Source organism: Helicoverpa armigera, chromosome 28, assembly GCF_030705265.1.
Source record: "Helicoverpa armigera isolate CAAS_96S chromosome 28, ASM3070526v1, whole genome shotgun sequence".
Lineage (NCBI taxonomy): Eukaryota > Metazoa > Arthropoda > Insecta > Lepidoptera > Noctuidae > Helicoverpa > Helicoverpa armigera.
Genome location: NC_087147.1, coordinates 2795358 through 2814902, shown reverse-complemented (window position 1 = coordinate 2814902; position 19545 = coordinate 2795358). Strand labels below are relative to the sequence as shown.

General features: G+C 36.2%; 2 protein-coding genes across 3 annotated transcripts in view; one reads left to right on the top strand and one right to left on the bottom strand.

Moving 5' to 3' along the window:
* The window catches only part of LOC126056877 (neural cell adhesion molecule 1), a 293596-nt gene that overhangs the window by 131792 nt on the left and 142259 nt on the right, over positions 1–19545 (bottom strand). Inside the window, exons 3-14 of one of the 2 annotated variants that reach the window (XR_010277933.1) lie at positions 17799–17906; positions 17162–17266; positions 15851–15938; positions 15278–15414; positions 14778–14896; positions 13290–13449; positions 12725–12815; positions 12163–12301; positions 11608–11763; positions 10882–11056; positions 10443–10478; positions 10112–10287 (exon numbers count right to left, since the gene is read on the bottom strand). Coding sequence is in view for 1 of the 2 variants with exons in the window: in XM_064042375.1 (XP_063898445.1) it covers positions 10199–10287; positions 10443–10478; positions 10882–11056; positions 11608–11763; positions 12163–12301; positions 12725–12815; positions 13290–13449; positions 14778–14896; positions 15278–15414; positions 15851–15938; positions 17162–17266; positions 17799–17906 (1403 nt within the window). In the remaining variant the exon portion in view is untranslated. Of the gene's footprint in view, positions 1–7882; positions 10288–10442; positions 10479–10881; positions 11057–11607; positions 11764–12162; positions 12302–12724; positions 12816–13289; positions 13450–14777; positions 14897–15277; positions 15415–15850; positions 15939–17161; positions 17267–17798; positions 17907–19545 lie in introns of those variants that run through there. The other variant, XM_064042375.1, reaches the window with a different exon arrangement.
* On the top strand, positions 424–5914 carry LOC110378275 (proton-coupled amino acid transporter-like protein pathetic). The gene is made up of 10 exons (XM_064042259.1): positions 424–530; positions 960–1095; positions 1584–1702; positions 2176–2320; positions 2754–2884; positions 3168–3403; positions 3664–3864; positions 4496–4601; positions 4721–4937; positions 5624–5914. Exons 2-10 carry the CDS (start codon positions 1036–1038, stop codon positions 5912–5914), a joined length of 1506 nt encoding a protein of 501 aa, XP_063898329.1. The 5' UTR covers positions 424–530; positions 960–1035.

Here is a 19545-nt window from a genome sequence, read left to right as displayed (position 1 = left end):
ACTGTAGAAATCTGAAGTCTGAAGAAAATATATTTCAGTTTTATGACAGAAGACAGCACATAGATTATAATATGTAAATGTATAATTAATATAAAAACTGCAACGTTACACAAATACTTTTTATGGGATAGCTATCGAAGGGAACCCCTTCCCGCACCAGGATAAAGTGTGCCATATTCTATTCACTATTATATTCATTTCTAAGTTACTGTTCATATTCAAATTCTTTCACATTTGTAAAGCTACACTCTTCTCTCTCTCTTCTCGAGTAACAAAGGCTATATGTTTATCCCGTAGTAGCAGTAGTTCCCACGGAGCACGAGTGAAACTGCAGGAAAACGCCTGATATAAAAATAGGTTGAGTTTCTTCAAGAATTTTTATAATCTACGAAAATAGAAAACTGAAATCTGCCAAAAAATGTCTGCAGTTTTGTCATTTTTTGCGCTTGTTAACCTTCTATCTTCTTTATAGTTTTATTTTTAGTTTTGATATAAATATATTGTTATTTTGTACAAATATTATATATTTGGTAAGGATTTTTTGCCTCTTGATTTCGATGAGTTTGGTAGTGTTTAATTTATAAGGGTTTCCTACAACTTTCTCAAGGACGATGGTGTAAGGTGTAACACTGCTTAGTTCTAGGATACTTTGTAAAAATAAGTTCCTTCTGACCCAGGAGTCGAACCGAAACTCATAAACAGAAGTCATGCTCTTATTCACAAAATAAAGTATTTTATTTTAAAACTAGCTATTTCCCGCGGTGTCATCCACATTCTGTACTTTCACAAGGGGATAGTTTGGCTTCTCAACGAATAGTTAACGAAATAGATTCCCGTATTAAGAATTTTTCATCAGTTCTCTAGTTTTGGTATCTGTACAAGCAAACAAAAAAAACTTTATAATATTAATGAGATAGGTCTATGTAGATTATAAAACAACATTATTGTTTTTATTTCAGTTTTTTAAGGATCCATAAAGCGACTTAAAGTAAAGCCTATTCATTTCCTGAGTTTGAGTGACCTCTCTACATAAAAATGTTTAAAAAGAAGGCTATAAAACATATAGAGGCACCACCAGCTGCTGAAACCATGGCGGTAGGTATCTTTGATATATCATTTGCCTAGCCTTTTCCTAACTATCCTCCAGTCTGAACCGTACCGATGTTTTACATGGCGACTGCCTATATGACCTCTAAGGTTACCTTGATTATTGAAAAATATGAACTGATTACATTTTAATCAGGCTGAAATTTGTTCGGAGGATGAGGAACGCTTCTGGCTCCGCTTTCTTGCGTCTTCTTTAGAACCCTCCCATTTTTTTGAAATTAAATCCCTCGCTACATACACATTATTATAAGACATGTTTGTAAAAAGAACCGGCTTTAGAAATAGATTTAGTCCATTCACTTTGTTTGAGACGATTATTTACCCAGTACTAAAGCCAGAACTTTTTTGAGACCACGTTTTATAATAAAGTTTCAAACATGCCAAATTGAATTTAAATTGGTTTAATAGTTTTAGCGCTACGGAGAGACAGAGGTACTTTCGCATTTATAATTATAGAAATCATTATTATGTTTCAGATACCCAGTTACTTCGGTGGTTTCGGTCCACCGGCGAGGTTTAGACAAAGGAAAAAGAATGAAGATGCCGTAACTTATGACTATCGATTAGCCAGACACAACCTGCCGCATCCTAACAAGTAATCTTCACTTAACTTATACTATGAAACTGACGAGATTCATCCTCCGAGCCTTTTCCCAATCATGTTAGGGTCGGCTTCCAGTCTAACCGGATTCAGCTGAGTACCAGTGCTTTACAAGGACCGACTGCCTATAAGACCACCTCAACCCAGTTACCCGGGCAACCCAATACCCATTGGTTAGACTGGTGTCAGACTTACTGGCTTCTGACTACTCTTAACGACTGCCAAGGATGTTCAATGACAGCCGGGACCTGCAGTTTAACGTGCCTTTCGAAACACAGTCAATGGTGTCTAACATATAGATACTTAGAAAGTACATACAAACTTAGAAAAGTTACTGTGTGTGTTATACTTGCCTGACCTGGGATCGAACCCGCGCCCTCATACTTGAGAGGTTGGTCCTTTTCCCACTAGGTGACTAGGCCACCACGACTTTTTTTACACGTAACTGTTTTTAATATTTTTTGCAGTATAAAAGAATCGGTAATACATCTGTTAATGTTCGGCGCTGGCTCCGGGTCTGTGGCTGCTCATGCTGGCTATATGTCCTGTGGCATTTGGGCTTCTTTAGCAGTAAACATGCTAATATCGATGACCGTCAGTTACTGTGTTTGTGTGAGTATTTTGATTATGAAATATAATATCATCATCGCATGTCCACTGTGCCCTGAAACTTGCTCGCGGGAGGACCTAATGAGCGCATCCGGCCGTGCTCTCACTGTGGCGGCATATTGGGCTGACAAAGTGTAGTCTCACCATAAGACATGTCATGTCGACACGAAAGAAGTAGAATAAAATAATTATATGCGGTGTGTCATATATTATATACTTTATGATATTCTATGGCGAATTGTAAAAAAAAAAATAACCTAATCCATTCAGTGGTTTAGCCACAAGAGTTATTTTTCGTTTTCATAATTTACGAAATCGGCAATTATTATATATTTTATGTGAGCACGGAAATAACTCCCGCCGAGGCACGAGTGACTTAGCGGGAAACAGTTAGAAAAAAGATCTTTAATATTTTTTATTGTTTATAAATCCACAGAGTCTAGTATGGTCAGCCCAAAGGCTGTATGGTCGTATACAACACCCCCAGCTGTCGTATCCGGATACAGCAGAAGCTGCGATGCTTCTCTCAAAGTGGCGATGGACAAAAAGATTTGCCAGACCTTTTAGGTAATCATCTTCTTTTTGATTTACTGTATTTATATAATAATGGGCAAACATTGATATTTATTTATTTAATTTTATTCATTTTAAGAAGGCTTACAGACTAATAAAAGAATAGGTAACAAAAATATATAATTCAGTTGCTAATAACAAGCCTCCACAGTCCACAGATATAATATTTACGATTAACTAATGCCCGAATGTTTTTTTTACGTTTTACACGTGTATTTGAGTACCACCAGCCAGTGCTTCATTCTCAAAAAATGATTATCTGTTTATTTGTCTCCAGGTACATAGTAGAAGTCACTTTAAGCCTACACTGTTATGCGTCATGCGTCGTCCTGCTCATCATGATTAGCAGGAATTTGAAGGAACTGGTGGAAGGAGATGAGAACTTGAGCGATGATGGAAACCCCCCACTCAGAGTGTATATACTATCCATGATGTTACCATGCATGGTGGTCTGTATGGTTTCCAATTTGAAATATCTGGCACCCTTCGCACTCATTGCTGTTATATATTGCGGTGAGTTTTTTCTACAATTCTTCTAAGGCATTATCTATATTTTAACTTGGTCACAAGTTGTTGATCTCGAAAAGCTCAATCATCTTCATCTTCCAATCCTTTTCCTAACAACGTTGGGGTCGGCTTCTAGTCTAACCGGAGGCAGCTGAGTACCAATGCATTTTTAATCTTATACTTTAGAAATAAGATTGAAAATCTACCAAAAACTGGCAGATTGAAGTATCACTGTACCTTGGTATTAAACCAAAAAACATTTGCAGTTGCCGTCATGGTGATGACAGTATGGTATGCATGCAAGAATGATAAACTGATGCCCTGGGACCGGCCTTCTTATAAAAACATGATGGGTTTCGTCAGACTGATTGGTATGTGTATCTTCGTGACTGAAACAGCATCCGTGGCGTTACCTATAGAAAATAATATGAATACGCCCAAGAAGTTTCATTACGTCATGGTTTCAGGTGAGATATATTCTTATAATTTTCCTGCTTTTATATCTTATCGTTTATTGTCACAATTTATGGTCCCTGATGGGCACAGCTAAATAGTTAAAAGAGAGGAAGGCGTTTAATGTAATATAGTACCTAAATCATTTATTTAGTTAATAGCTTTCATCTGCATAGTCTGTTCTCAGTTATGTTGGGGTCTGCTTTCAGTCTAACCGCCGATGCGGCCGAGTTTCAGTGTTTTACATAGAGCGACTGCCTTTATGACCACCCAGTTACCTGAGTGACTCAATAGGTACTCCTTAGTAAGGCTGATCCGCAGACTCTCTCGTTTTTGACTACCCGAAAGGTCTACCAGAGATGGTTACCCATCTGCCGGGGCTGCGGGTTGTTCGAAAGAGATACCGCGGCCCTGGCACATAAAAAGGCCTATGACGGAACACGACGGTTTTTAGTCAGTAAGAGTCTGACACTCCCTCGCCGCTGCTAACCCACAGCGGGAGGGGTCATTTGATGATTTTTGACGTCGTGAACAAAAAAAAAAGAGATGGTTACCCATCCACGGACCGACTGCGTTAACCGCTGCTTAACTCTGATTTTGAGGTATATTTGTATAGTATTGTTTTATAATTATGTTTTTTTTCAGCTATGCCTATAGTTACCCTTTTAATGATGACCATAGGATTCTGTGGATACTGGAATTATGGGGAAATTGCGTTCTCTCCTATAACCGTACATTTTCCATTTGATCCGTAAGTATTATACCTAAGTAATTGTGTTTGTTTTTTTAAGAGTGTCTATGAAGTTTCTTCTCCATACGACTGACTCTGTTGTTCATTATAATTTTATAGACTTAAATATAATATTTCAGCTTCTCAATTCAGTTGAAAGTCTTCCTTTGCATTTTGCTGTACGTAATGATAGCAATTTACTCCTACTGCGCTTTTGATGTAGAATGGTTCTATTTCAAGAGGCTGCACAAACCTGCAAACTACTGGTTTTGGGAGAGGGTATATAGAAGCCTTCATGTGGTCGTCATTGATCTGATTGCTTATGCAGTACCGACTGTCTCTGGGACTATGTCTATAGTAAGTATCATGTCCTGTGAAATTATCATCATCATCATCATGGCTTTTTATCGTCCTACTGCTAGACACAGGCGTCTTCTCACACCAGAGTAGGATTGAGCGTTTATCACCACGCTTCCTCGGTGTGGGTAAGAGGTCTTATGAGATGGTCAAGTAAAAATAGTAAATGGATTACTTTCTTTAAGGGTACCCATAAAACTATATAACTTTTTTTTTCAAAATCTCCTAAGAAAGTAGTACACCAAAATGAGAGCGTTCGGGAATGTAACTAGCTCCAGCCTTACACGCCTGCTATGGAACTCGCCCATTATTTTCAAAATAAAATGACCAATGAATCAAGACCAATCTTTGACAGACTGGTTTTGATAGGACAAGGAACCCGAACGCCTCGTTAGTTCTAGTAACTCATCACGCCTGCCAAACGTTACCGTGACCTAGAAGAAGGCGCCTGACCTACCTTCCTTATGGCATATCTGCTATCTTGCCTTCCTCAGTGGTTGTTTCATTCAAGATTTAAACATCCGCTGTACCACAAAAACTTTTAAACGTTTGTTGAACACTTGTCTAAAAAAAAATCAGAATATGCCGTTGAAATAAGGTCCATTTTTAAGCATAACTTTTTTTAAACAGGTGTTCAACAGATGTTTAACTTTTTGTAGTGAGGCTGGAACATTTTATTTTTCCAGATTGGCTGTATGTTTACAAATCCCATAGTTTTCTTCTATCCTCAGTTGATTGAAATGTTAGTATGTTGGGATTATCCAGGTTTGGGAAGACATAATTGGAGGCTGGTAAAATGCATTTTCATAATGTTTATTTCTTTAGTAATCATGCTTGGAGGAACTGGTTTGAACGTATACCGAATGATATATGATATGTATATTAAACCGCGTGGCAGAGTAGTTTCTAATGCAACAACGGAAAGTAATTTCTTTGATATCACTGGTAGACTCCGGTCTTTTAACGGTGATTATTAATTTGTTTATTGAATACACGTTTTTGAAAAAAAATTTAGACGTCTTTTTTTCCTTATCATCATCATCCTCCGAGCTTCCAGTTTAACCGGATGTAGCTGAGTACCAGTGCTTTACAAGGAGCGACTGCCCTATCTGACCTCCTCAACCCAGTTACCCGGGCAACCCAATACCCCTTGGTTAGTCTGGTGTCAGACTTACAGGCTTCTGACTACCCGTAACGACTGCCTTTTTTTTCTTATGATATTTATTAATTAAGTATGTAAAAACTGCATGTATTAGGTTAAAATATTATAAATTCTTATCTGTATCAATATTATTGTTGGACACTGTTATCTTAAATGGTTAGTTTTTTTCTTTATCATGGGGTGAATAACCTTTACCGAAAATAACATGTGAAGATTTTGCTAGGTTCCTAAGATTATGAATGCAAGCTTTAAAGGATATATAAATGTATGTGGAATGTTATGTTTGTTATTTTTTTATAATAAATTAATTATATGGATTTTTAAGAAATTATTAAGTAATAAACGGATTGGGTCAGTCGCGCCTTGTAAAACACTGGTTGAATCAGGTTACACTGGAAGCCGACCCCAACATAGTTGGGACATGGTTAGGCAGATGATGATGATATGCGTATGGGGGCCGTACATAGGAGTATATAAGTAGCGGAAAAATCATAAAAGTTTAGGTGCATAAGGGACAAGTAGGTATGTATTATTACCTATGTATATATTAAGTGGGTATAATAGTATAAGGGAGTGTAGAGGGAGAGTATCTACATATGGGAGTATAAAGTATATGGGGCTACATAAGGAAGTAGGCACATAGGACGAGATGGGAAAGGCATCTCGTCCTATGTGCCTACTTCCTTATAGTAGGAATCAAGCGATCCCGCTAGTGTGAACACGCTGTTAAAACCTTTTCTCTCGCTAATATAATACGCTGTTAAAAATTCTCGTCTCCGCCCATTCAGTAGTATTTCTGCGCGGCTAAATACTATTGGTAGTTAATTACAACGTAGTTTTCCTCAAATTTTTGCAAGCCAGTATGAGCTGGTTCGAACACAAAAACATAGGTACGATTATTAAATAAAAATTTCCATTATCTTATCATAATTTAGTTAAAGGAACAAAAATGTTAAATTATATAATAGTTTGTTTTATTAGTTCACTTGAACTTGGGTTATGTAAATATTTATTTGGTTGTTTTTATCTTGTTTCTTTAGGCAACGTGGCACATATGAAGTTTATGATAATCAGGTTTCGGTCATGCAAATGATAAAGTGGAACCATGGAAAAAGAAATGACTAGCGGAGGTGCCATAACGGAAAATCTCCTAAGAAAGTAGCGCGCCAAAATGCGGGTGAACGAGGAACGTATCTGTTTTCACCCTTATACGCCTTCTTCATACCCAAATTTTCAAAAAACCCGGACTCCTCGTTAGTTTACTCGTAACTGCAGGTTTTGGTCATGCCCACCGTACGAATTTGACCCAGAAGAAGGCGCCTAACCTACCTGCATTATGGCATCTCCGCTCATCTTTCCTTACTCCGTGCGTGATACGGAGACCAAACGTGGTCCTTAGGTTCTGGGAGCGAAAGCGAAGCGACGCGGTGCGACGCAAAACGAACAAACAGTCGAGTTTTTTCGAAGTGGCCTACGTGACTTCCATAGCTTAGATATTAGCAATAAGCATTCACTTCGGATCTACTTATTTTATAAAGACAATTTACAATTTTTTGTAGTCTGATGTAGGTAGTTACTGGCGACTATTCATAATAAGTAGAACGTCTGACAATACTTGGGTTGCCTAGGTTGAGGAGGTCAGATAGGCAGTCGATGAGTCGACCCGTGTATAAACTGGTATCAACCTACCGCACCTGGTTAGACTGGAAGTCGACCCCGGTATACTTTGTTCAAAAAAAGATGATAACTATAATTAGGTATTTTGATGAAATAAAACAATCACTTTAATTATATTTACAAACATTAATCGTTTATTCGTTAAAGAAAAAAATATATCACCCTCTTTCAGATTTAATATAAAGAAGGCACAATATATTACGTGAACATATACAATTTATCGATATATTACATCGACTAAACGTGTTATCGATAAGAACTTATCGACTATTGTACTTGATGATTACATATCGATTTAGAGTATCTGCACACTGTCGACCAAATAGTCGCCCGACAGCTGTCCCGATGGTAGGCAAAACATTTTTTTTTTTAAATCTTGATTCCAATCAAAGTTTTCAGTAGGTCTGATACCGGCTAAATACCTGATCTTTGTAATGTGCGTACTACCATCCATCTTCATACTGATTTATGAGCCCAAACAAACTATCGGCCGACTAAAAGTTTGCAGTGTGCGGGTATTCTTAGGGTCGACAATAACGATTGTAAAGTTGATAAAATTTGATATTTATATCGATCCCTGTTTATCGATAAATGGAATAGTGAAGGCATTAACTTGAACATTTTCTATTCACTTATCGATTCATTAAAATTCATTTTCCCGGTGACAATTTTTTTTAAATTTTAATTCTATTTCACTGGTATTAAAATGTATCAAATATTTGATTGAATCTTATCGTCTTTTATACAGGACGATTATTTAAATAAAACAATTTTGGACTTTCAACGCTATTTCTACTGGTAATTTATTTAGTAAAGTTTTTTTTTACTGTAATACAAAATAAGACTAGTAGGTAAACCGTTTTCACTAAAATTTTTAGTTAAAAATGGAAGATTGTGATATCTATTTTAATGAAGAAAGCACCAAGTATGGAACTATTGTTTTTATGTAATAATAAATTACAGGCACATTGTACTATAATCTACATTTAATAACTGGTAATATAATTCTTATTAATATTTCGATTAACACTTTGAACGCTTTGAACAGGAATTTAAGGCAAAAGTATTTTTTTTTTTATTAAAAATATCAATTATTTTTTGCTGTTTTATACTTTAAAAGATAAATCATTTAATTTACTTAGTTTTCTGGTTTTTGGATCTTTCAAAAAAATATGAATTAAAAATTATAGAGCAAAAAAATTAGAGTTGAGTTTAAAAATCTGCGTTCAAAGATATTATGGCAGCTAACTTGACTTGTAAAATATTAGTCACTATTTATTTATTTATTTCATTAAAACTATCGACAAGTTTGACTTTAGAAAAAAAACTGCCGAATGGTATTTTTCTTTTTCACTTTTTTCTTTTTTTCCTAAAGCCACACTTATCTCTAGAAGTCACAATTATCATTTAAACTATTCATTATTGTACTTTTTTAACCATTTACACAAAAAGCGTTAGCAATATTTAAAATACAAGTAAACATCCTTATGTGACCGTCTTTAACAAATATATCAAAAGCGATTGGTACTTATTATTTTATTCTACAGTTTAAATATTTCCATAATAATTAATAAGCATGTAATACATAATTAACATAAGCTTATATATAACTAATGTGATCTTAATTACACTTTGGTAATATTTACCTATTAAAAAACTATATTAATGTGAGAAAAATCGACTAATTTTAAAACTAAAAGAATTACTAAAGCAGACTATAAGACATTACTAAATACTTTTTAAAGTGCAGATTTCTTTTCCAGGGAACAAAAATTACTAAAATGAAAGTTAGTTACAAGAATTAAAAAATAAAATTAGTAATAATTCAGTGTAACATTACAATTATAATGAATTTTAATAATAAATATTTACATTACTAAAAGTTCAAGGAGCTGTCATTTTTAAAACAATTTTTACTTAATTAAATTAAAAGCTGCGTATTTTCGAAAATGCTGCGTTACAATTTGGAAAAAATAAGCAAAGATGATCGAAAACGATTTTTCGAAATCAAGATTTTAGTTGAAAAAAAAAAGATGTTTTTTATTTTATTCATTAAGATGCCAAAATTTTAAGTATCTTCGCTTTACATAAGTTTCAAAAAAATCACTTACGCTAAAATAAAAATTAATTTTCCTTACCATTTATTCTGTACAATAAAATATAATGAAAACTCATGGAACGGAGACAAAACAAACAAAAAACTGTATTCAATTTTACCAATATCTGAACTTGATAGACCAGAAAATATTTACCATAAAAAAAAACTTAAAAATTATTAAGTTTTTTTTTTATTTTTTCTTAAAAATTAATTCGAAATTTTGAAGCGTTTTTTTTAATTTTAACAGCGTAGTAAGGTAAATCGTTTTGTCTCGGATAAACATCGAATACTTTTGATAACAATAAATAAGTTATGCTAGTTAGTTTAAAGCATTCGAACAAGGAGATACATCAGAATAGTTGATAACGCAGTGTAGACCGGTCGGATGGAATGAGCTGAGTTTTGGCGGTATACTGAAAAAAAGACAAAAAAAATCATTTAAAAAGATTTAAGAAAAATACATTTTACAATGATTCACAGAACTAATGAATGATTTTAAAAAATATTGAAAAAAAAACACGAAAAAAAAATTAAAAAAGTATAAAAAAAGAGAAAAATTAAAAGTTACCTGAAGCAGTCTGGATGTACAGCGACTGAGGATCTTCTAAATAAAACAAAGAAAAAAGCAAAATAAAAAAAATGTTATCAATTACAACAACAAAAAAAAATTGCAAAGAAAACTTGTGTAAGTCAAAACTACAAAAAATGAGATAAATTAATGCGAAAAATTAGAAACTTAAACATATCTTGTAATCAGTTAAAAAATACAAGAAGAGTTGCCTTATTCTATAAATTATGAAAATCACAACAAAACAATTATTTATTACCACAGAGAAATAAAATTATTCTCAAGAAACATTTTATGAGAGTATGAGATAACTTCTTGCAACCAAAGAAGTTTTTTAACACAATTATTTTATTATTTCATTAGTGTAAAATACTATCTTATCAAAAATATTACACCTTTCTATACAAAAAACCTTAAAAAAGAACCCAAAAGCACTCACCGACAGTAACAAAAGCAGGTTCGTTGGTGCCTCCCCAGCTCTTAGAGTTCTTGACCTTAACGACCGCCATGTATTTGCCGGGCTGAAGCTGTTTGTCTTCCAGAGTGAAGCTCACTTCGTATCTGTGGTGGGAAGCCTCGGGGAGGGGCACGTTGATGGTCGTCCAGTCACCGTCCTGTGAAATGATAAGGTCATGTTTCAAGTGTTTAAGGTTGTACGAAAGGGTTACCGCGGCTCTGGTACTTAAAGGACTTAAGGAACATGGTGGGTTTTAGTCAATAAGAGTCTAAAACTCCCTAACGCTGCACCAACAGATGGGTCGTTTGATGATTTCTCACCACAAAGTAAAAGTATTTTGAGGTTTATACTTTCAACCAGCAGCTTCGTTTCGTTTATGCAGTAATATTGCGGTAATCGCTATTGGCCAAAGATCGGCGACAAATAAGCAGTATCGGAATACCTCTTTTTTTTTGCTAGGAGTATCTTTGACATACAGATAAGTCATCAATATCAAGGAGTAATAACTACTTTTTTTACTAATTGTCCAATCATAGTAGCCAACTTCGGAAAAGCAAAGATTCTGGATAATATATTTACGAATAAATTAAAGAGTCAAATTCATAAGGAGTCGATAACCTTACTCAGCCAAATCCTATCGGACTGAAAGTCGACCTCAACTTTCTTTGGAAAAGGTTTAATACTAGACTATGTTAATTAAAACCATACCTCGTTAGCACTCTTGAGCTGCACCTCCATTTCTTCAAGCGGCTGGTGTGAGTGCACAGTCCAGGTCATGCGAGGTCCGTTCACATCCAGGTCTTCGACGACGGGGCTTTGTACCAGCTCGATGGAGCGGTTGTGGGTGCCGTACTCGTTTTCAGCCTGGAATATAGTTTTTTGGAGGGGGTTTAGATGGTGTTGAGTAAAATTGGAGACACGCCGATTTTTTTTATAGGATGACTTTTAGCCACTATTTCACCTGATGCAAGGTGAAGATGAAGTACCAAATTGCAATTTTGTTATAGCAGAAAAATAAAATCAAATATACTCTTATGTATTAACTGAATTAAATAATCAGAGGGTATCATCAGAGAGGGTTCTGATTTTTCTTTCTTTCTTTCTTCTGATTCTGCATCTCATATTCGACCATTCATGATGTTTTTGGGAATGACTGATCCTGAAGTCCTACCTAAAATAAGCCTATATACCTAACATAAATAATTTATAAAACGTAGTGGTCTGTGAACCACCATTTTCTTCAAGCATCTTCAACACTCTTACCTCACAAGTGAAAGTACCGAAGTCAGCGTCCCCAGCGGGCGACACGGTGAGGTTGGAGTGAGAGCCGGAGGTGCTGATGACGTACTGAGCCATGTTGTTCTCGATCAGCTGCCCGTCCTTGTACCAGCGGATGTGTGGCCTGGAAGTAAGGAATTAAGTTATAGATTTTTTAGGAGATCGTGAAAGAGTATATAAAGTGGCTTTCAAAGTAAAGTGATCTTTATTGTACAGGAGTAGGTAGATTGAAAGTCAATTTTACATACAGCCAAACACTGAAACGCCATTAAATAAGATCGAAAGCTCAAGGCATCATTCTACTGCTGAGCCGTTTATATAAATTGCGGCGACAAGACAATAATTTTTTTTTAATTTAAGATTTCAAATTAACATTTGACTATTTGAAGGAAGTTGGTAAGTGTCTTACATTATACAAGGACACAAGGCCTATCATAAATCAGTTCATGTTTAAGAAATATTTGTAGGCTTTGAGCCGCTGAATGTTAAAATCACAATCCTGGGAACATCATAATAGGAACTTCTCTATATAAAACGAGGTATTTACCTGATTTCCTCATGGGCAGCGCACTGCAGAACAGCCTTGATCTGGACCGCGGAGTTAACGATGGTCTTGGCTACGTGCACCTGTGGCTTGCCTGTAAAGTAAACACATTAAAATTAATTTCATGTACCTAAGTATTTCATAATTAATCTGAATTTTGTAATTCATGTAAAATATGTGTATAAGAGTCGCAATCTAGAAAAATAAAAGGGTCCATGATCTTGGTAAAAATATTGACGCCTGCATCTTTTTTATGAGCAATGAAACGTAATTACATAAGCTCGTGGAATTTATTCAGGCATTTTGTTAATAACATTAAAATAATGCTTGTTCACAAATAAACCGCTAAATCAAATTATATAAAATCTAGTACCTACGGACTACCTAACAGAGACTTAATAACGTTTATTATTCTTCAAATGCATTCTTTCACACTGAAAACTACCGTAGTAATAAACGTTCATTCCTTTTCTGTATAAGAAGAAGCAACAATGGGCATTGGCCCAAAAAAAGCTAATTGACCTAAAATGGCTGGTGATGATTAATCTACTAGCTACAAAAAACTCACCATTAACAACAACAGTAGTCTCAGCCTGATGGCTGCCGAGCCTGTTCAGAGCATAGCAGTAATACGCTCCAGTGTCCTCCTTCTTCAGGTCCTTGATGTGCATGGAGTACAAGTTCCCTTCAACATGGAAGTCAGCGTCCTTCTCTGTGAGACGCTCGTTCTGTAAGAGGAGAGAAGAATTTAGAAGGTGAAGCTGGTGATTTTTGAAGAGTTGTCAACAGTTCTGGGTTGAGAAGTGCATGGAAAGTGCAAGAATGAGGAAGTTTGTAGCTAAAAGAAATGGAAAAAGAGATGGGTGAATCGACTTGGGTGCAATTTTCATTGAAATTTGAAAAGCACTGTATAGTAACCTCTTTCTTTTTCATCAGAATATAAACCGCTTTTCTGGCAAAATGTTTTGATATTGAGTGAGTTATTGATAAATATTCTATTCATATAAAGTGTGTTTAACAGAGTTTCAGCTGTGGGTGCAGGAACAATCATATTATCTAAAAGTAATATAAAAATTAAAGATAGAATAGACATTACCTCTATCTTTTTTGATCCCGTCTGGGAGATAGCATGTGCAGAGATAGAAAGCCATTTAATATTATGATCAAAATCAATTAGTAGGTAATAAAATAACCAAATCAGACAAGAAAATAAAAACGGTCTGAAATATTATAGACGTTGAAACTGGCCAAACTAAAATGCGGTATACTGACCCACGGTCATAACCAGCCATATACTTGGCACCCATTGGTCAAATCGGTGTTTTGACAACTGAATATAGTTCAACTATCGTTATACTAAATGGTGCAACCCACCGTAAATCTCCAAATGCTACATTTAGTAAACTGAATAGTCACATTCACATTAGCAAAACACGCCACGCTAAAACGGTTCCAAGAAAGCATCCCAGCTAAACTTTGTTTATTTGTTCTTATTATAACAAGGAAAGGAAATGCTGAGTGTAATAATAAACATTACAGCTGAAAGCTCTTTGTCAATGTAACTCAATATCTTGATACAATGTAGATGTTTCTGGAATACTAACGTCTAGAGTAATTTCTTCGGTTATAAGCCTATTGATAACGAATTCTTGAGATTGATTGTATAAAGTTGGCTCTATCTAATAAATACTATCAACATCACTTACTGAACGACTGCTAACTTATTTTCTTGAGGCGCTAAGAATCAATTTATTAATATCTATCCCTTCCTCTTTAAAAAGGAAGTCAAAAATGAAATATGAAATGCAATTAGGTAGCAACTCTTGGTTACAACATATATTAAATACTTTAGCGCAGAAATCGGCAATCCTGATATCGGAATGGCTGTCACCTTCAAAAGATGATTATTTTCAAAACCACGAGCCACTTGTAAGAATTAGTAGCAACTAATGGCAGATGGTATCAACTAGGAAGCAACTCTTTATATGTAGACACCTGCATGACCTATTTGCTATATATGTTTACACTGCTATATGGTAGTTATATAAATACTTACACCGCGATCCTTCCTGGTGACAGACCAGAGTACAGTGGGTACTGGAGACGCGGCAACCAGACAGGTGATGACTATATCACCACCGGCCGCTGCACGACCACCGTTGGATGCAGACATGTCTGGAAAGAGACAGAAATTTTGTTAGATCTGTGTTGAGACAATGAATGATATGCAAGATGAAAGGGGTAGCTGTGAAGAGTTACCGTGGCCCTGGTACTTAAAGGGCTCCATAAGGCATATGATGGTGGAGGAATACTTCCATTGAATAAGATAATTTCATAATTTCTCACCAAAGAATTGATGGAAGGGGTATTCTTTCCACGCACTTGTAAGATTTAAAAAAAATTGAAGACAAAAGAATTTCCAGAATTTACATTCTTTGCAAATATAGGTTTGCTATTCCTATTTTAGAATAGATATTTCCTCACATGGTATGGTATATGCTTTCAAGATAAATAATATTTAGCTAGTGTTTCATTAAATAATCAAAAGACACTTACTTATAATAATAGGCGCCTGCAAGACCAGCAGTGTGTGGTTGACTCCAACGGGTTCCTTCTGCAGGGTCTCGCATCTGAAGACTCCGCTGTCACTCAGCTGTGCCTTCCTGATCATCAAGTCTTTTGTGTCTTCAACGCTGGAAGATGAAAGTTTATTTATTACAAAAGAGTCATCAAACATCTTCTTATTCGTTCTTCATCTAATCTGGGGAGCTGCAGGTTTAACCACATGCTCCATAGGTGTCTTCTACTGTAAATAACGACTGCTATGGAGTACAATTAGAGATGGCGCCTTTAGGTATTTTCCCTTTCAAAGGCGCGTAACACAGGTTTGGAGCACTGATGTACACCGTGTTTGTTTCCATAGATGTTGGGACTTGACTTGTATTTCATCCAATAGGTACTTCTTTGTAAAACTGGACTTTTGACTGCCAGTAACAGCTGCCAATGATGACATCGTAGGCGCACCAAAATACGGAGGAATCATTCGTCCATGGATTAACCACGCGTTGCTTATTATACGCTGTTACTTACTACTCAGCCACTAGCTCCTCATTAAAGATTGATACTTACATGGAATACCGGGTTTCTTCAGGATGTAAACCTATGCTGCCCATGAAGTACTGGCTGTCTTTCGCGAACCACGCAGCGACTGTACCCCCTGAAAAACAAGTACAGTTGATTTTAGAAAACTGTGACTGTAGTGATTGTAGATCATATTTAGCAGGGAGTGAATTTTATTTTCCTATAAGTTCATCATTTGTTATTTAGCTAGCTTTCTCCTGCATTTTTGTCCATGTACCCAAAGTAATATACCAATAAAACCCGTAGCATCCCGCCATTCTTACATCTATCTAGGTATCTGACACTGAAGGAGTTATCGCCAATCAGAGCATGATTGCATGCATTCATTCATTCAAACTAACAAACTCCACAGTTTCATAGTACGAATTGCAGCCTAGCAATTTCCCGTTTCAATAAAACTAGAACCATTTCCACTCAAAACGTCTGGTTTTAAAGACCTCGTCATCATTAATTTAATATCCAAGCGACATTCACGATTCCAAGATGTCTGCCTATTTTAGTTTTACACTCACTTCCTGGTGAAAGCAATAAAAACTACTAGTACCGTGACAAACATACCGACAATACCATTTACGTTTACACGTAGTATTACAAAGATAGCCAAATCCGTCCGTTACACGGAAGTTGCGCATGAGTTTTGGCGCCAGCCGGAAGCGCCGCCATTTTGTTTGGAACATTTTTAACTGCGCAATGAATGATGGCTGTTATTATTTTGAATTTGGAACGGGAATGTATGTTTTATGTACGTGCATAAATCAATTTTTATTTGGTTGTAAGGATGCACTTTTTTGCAGTTGGTTTAAATATAGAGTTTGTATAGGCTAGGTTTTGCAATATGAAAGTATTTTTACGATAGAAAGAACTAAGACGGATGTTCTTTTGAATTTTAATTATAATTTTAACGGTCAGATAATTGCAGTATCCGGTTTTTCATATAAGGAAAGTTCCGCACTTTAGTAATCTTCTCAAAAAGGATAACTGTACTTATGTAACCATTGAAAAAAGTTTAAATATTGACTGAAAACCACTCATAAAGATATAATAAAATAGAAGTTACTTTGTAGAAAAAATCTTCAACTGTTAAATAACTCATTTATTGAGGAAGACTATGGGCTGCTTTTTATCTGGATGAGCGAAGTACCTCCTACGGTACTCGGGCCAAACCACAGACAGAAGACAGTTATATAAAACCGTGTAGGGTTCCGTAGTTTCTTAAGTACAGCTCATACCTATCCCGACCTCATTAGCTCAGAAGAAATCAGAAGGAACCCTAAATAAGAAGAAGGTGTATGTACTTACTGTCAGGAGTAACTTTACACTCCAGTGTGACGTTCTCTCCGGCTTTCACTTCATAATGCTTGGGAGGCGTCTCTATCACAGCCTTTATCTTCTGAGGTTGAGGTTCTGAAAGAAATACATCGGTTTCATAAGTTTGTTGAATTTGTGTATCATCTTCAGAGCTCACGCACACTACAAACTTTTAGTCAGCCGATAGTTTATTTCGGCTCAATAATAAGTTGAAAAGTAGTAAATGGCCCAATTTGAGACGATGTTGCAAAAGAGATGATAAAATGTCATGTATCCGATATATATATGTAGATGTCATGGATAAACCGAAGTGGAGGAGAATGATAAAGAAAACTGACTCCACAACCACGTAGGAGATAGCAGGAAAAGGAGACTATAATTTCCAGTCGTGTCGGATTGTCATCCCATCGAGCTTTAGAGGAGTCAACTCATAGATAGTGCACCTGTGTATGGGCAAATGCTTGTGCACTATAATATGTCCTGTGCAGCTGGCTGATCTCCTTAAGAATGAGAACAGCCGTCATGGCTGACCACCGAAGATTTAAGCGTACAAAGAGACATAGGGTTATGGGGTCAGAAAAAGCGACTTTGTCTTATACTATGTAGTGATATCATTTGTGTTATTTACCTGAATTGTCCGTATCATTCATAGTTTCATCGTCAGTGGCTTCGTCTCCTAGCAGCGGGTCATCGTAAATGTCATCTATCGCTTCTCGCCGCTGCATCGAGTGGCCTTCTGTAAATAAAGAAAAACATTATAAGTAATTATGTAAATATAGCCTTATATTTTAAAGAGATACACAGATAAATTGTTAAGGCGAGATTATAACGGTGTGCGGCGGCATAGTGACGCACACACATGTTTCTTCTGGTCTACTGTATGTAATAAATGACGATCGAAAATTCCTAAATTATTCGTAAAATTACAACCTTCGTGTGCGACAAGATTCTAGCTCTAACATAAGGTGAAGTCTCATACCGTCACGTACACAATTCCTTTTTATTCGTGAATAAACGTGCGAAAACCATTTTGTTGAAATATTGATATAAAAATGAAACAACCAAGGTATCTATATAAAATTAAGTAACTTACTTATCCATCCACCTAAGTTTATAGAACTACATCTCCTCAATTAACTTTGTAAACTAATCTTACCTAAGCATAATGGAATTATTCCTTTCCAAAACAAATGAAAACTATTTGTACAATATAAGAAAAAGCCTTTGGTGGCCCAATGAAGTGATTCGGTGCTAAGTAAAACCTATTTCAGTTAACACACAGTAGTTATTTGAGACCGGTATTGGTCAATAGATGTAGTGTGGTCTAAGTTATACGTTGGAATTATTTAAATTAAATAAATAGACTGTTAAGTTAAATGGCGAAAAAAGAGATAAGACTGCTATTAGACATGCTGTCATGGCTTGATATGTTATGAGAATATGTATCATCATCAGCCTATCGCAGTCCACTGCTGGACATAGGCCTCTCCAAGTGCACGCCACTGAGATCGATTTTCGGCTACTCGCATCCAGCTCCTGCCAGCCGTCTTGCGCAAGTCATCACTCCACCGTGCCTGAGGACGTCCTACACTACGCTTGCCGAGGCGTGGTCTCCACTCTAGAACTCGTTTACCCCAACGGTTATCGGTTCTTCGGCTAATATGGCCAGCCCACTGCCACTTCAGCTTGCTGATTCGGTGGGCTATGTCGATGACCTTGGTTCTCTGACGGATTACCTCATTTCTGATGCGATCCCTCAGAGAAATGCCAAGCATAGCCCTTTCCATAGCCCGCTGAGCGACTTTAAACTTGTGGACCAGCCGTACCGTCAGTGTCCACGTTTCGGCTCCGTAAGTCATGACAGGTAGGACGCACTGATTGAAGACTTTCGTCTTTAGGCACTGTGGGATCGACGATGTTAGGACTCGACGTAGCTTCCCAAATGCAGCCCAACCCAACTGAATTCTCCTATTCACCTCGTCCTCAAAGTTGTTTCTACCTAACTGCAATGTCTGCCCGAGGTATACATATTTCCGAACAACTTCGAGAACGGCGCCGTGTATCGCAATCGGTTCCGGTAGAACATGTTCATTGAACATGACCTTGGTTTTGTCCAAGTTCATCCGTAGGCCGATGCGTAGAGAAGATTCAGCCAGGTCGTTCAGCATTTGTGAGATGAGAATATGTAGTTTCTAGTTAATTATTTTTTTTTTAACTCACTTTACTGTATTTGCAAAGCTCAACTAAGGAAATTAAATGTCTGTTCATATTTTTACCTAATTTGTAGAATTTTATTAAAGTAAAATAAAGTTGTACATTTCCGAAAAAATATAAAAAGTCTTACCTCCCCACTCAGAGACATTTAATGGTTACTT

Excerpts from the sequence above, each read along its gene's own strand:
- LOC110378275 (XM_064042259.1), top strand. The coding sequence starts at position 1,036 with ATGTTTAAAAAGAAGGCTATAAAACATATAGAGGCACCACCAGCTGCT. Across the intron at positions 3,865-4,495 it reads TCATTACGTCATGGTTTCAG|CTATGCCTATAGTTACCCTT; the intron begins GTGAGATATATT and ends GTTTTTTTTCAG. Across the intron at positions 4,938-5,623 it reads TCTCTGGGACTATGTCTATA|ATTGGCTGTATGTTTACAAA; the intron begins GTAAGTATCATG and ends TTATTTTTCCAG.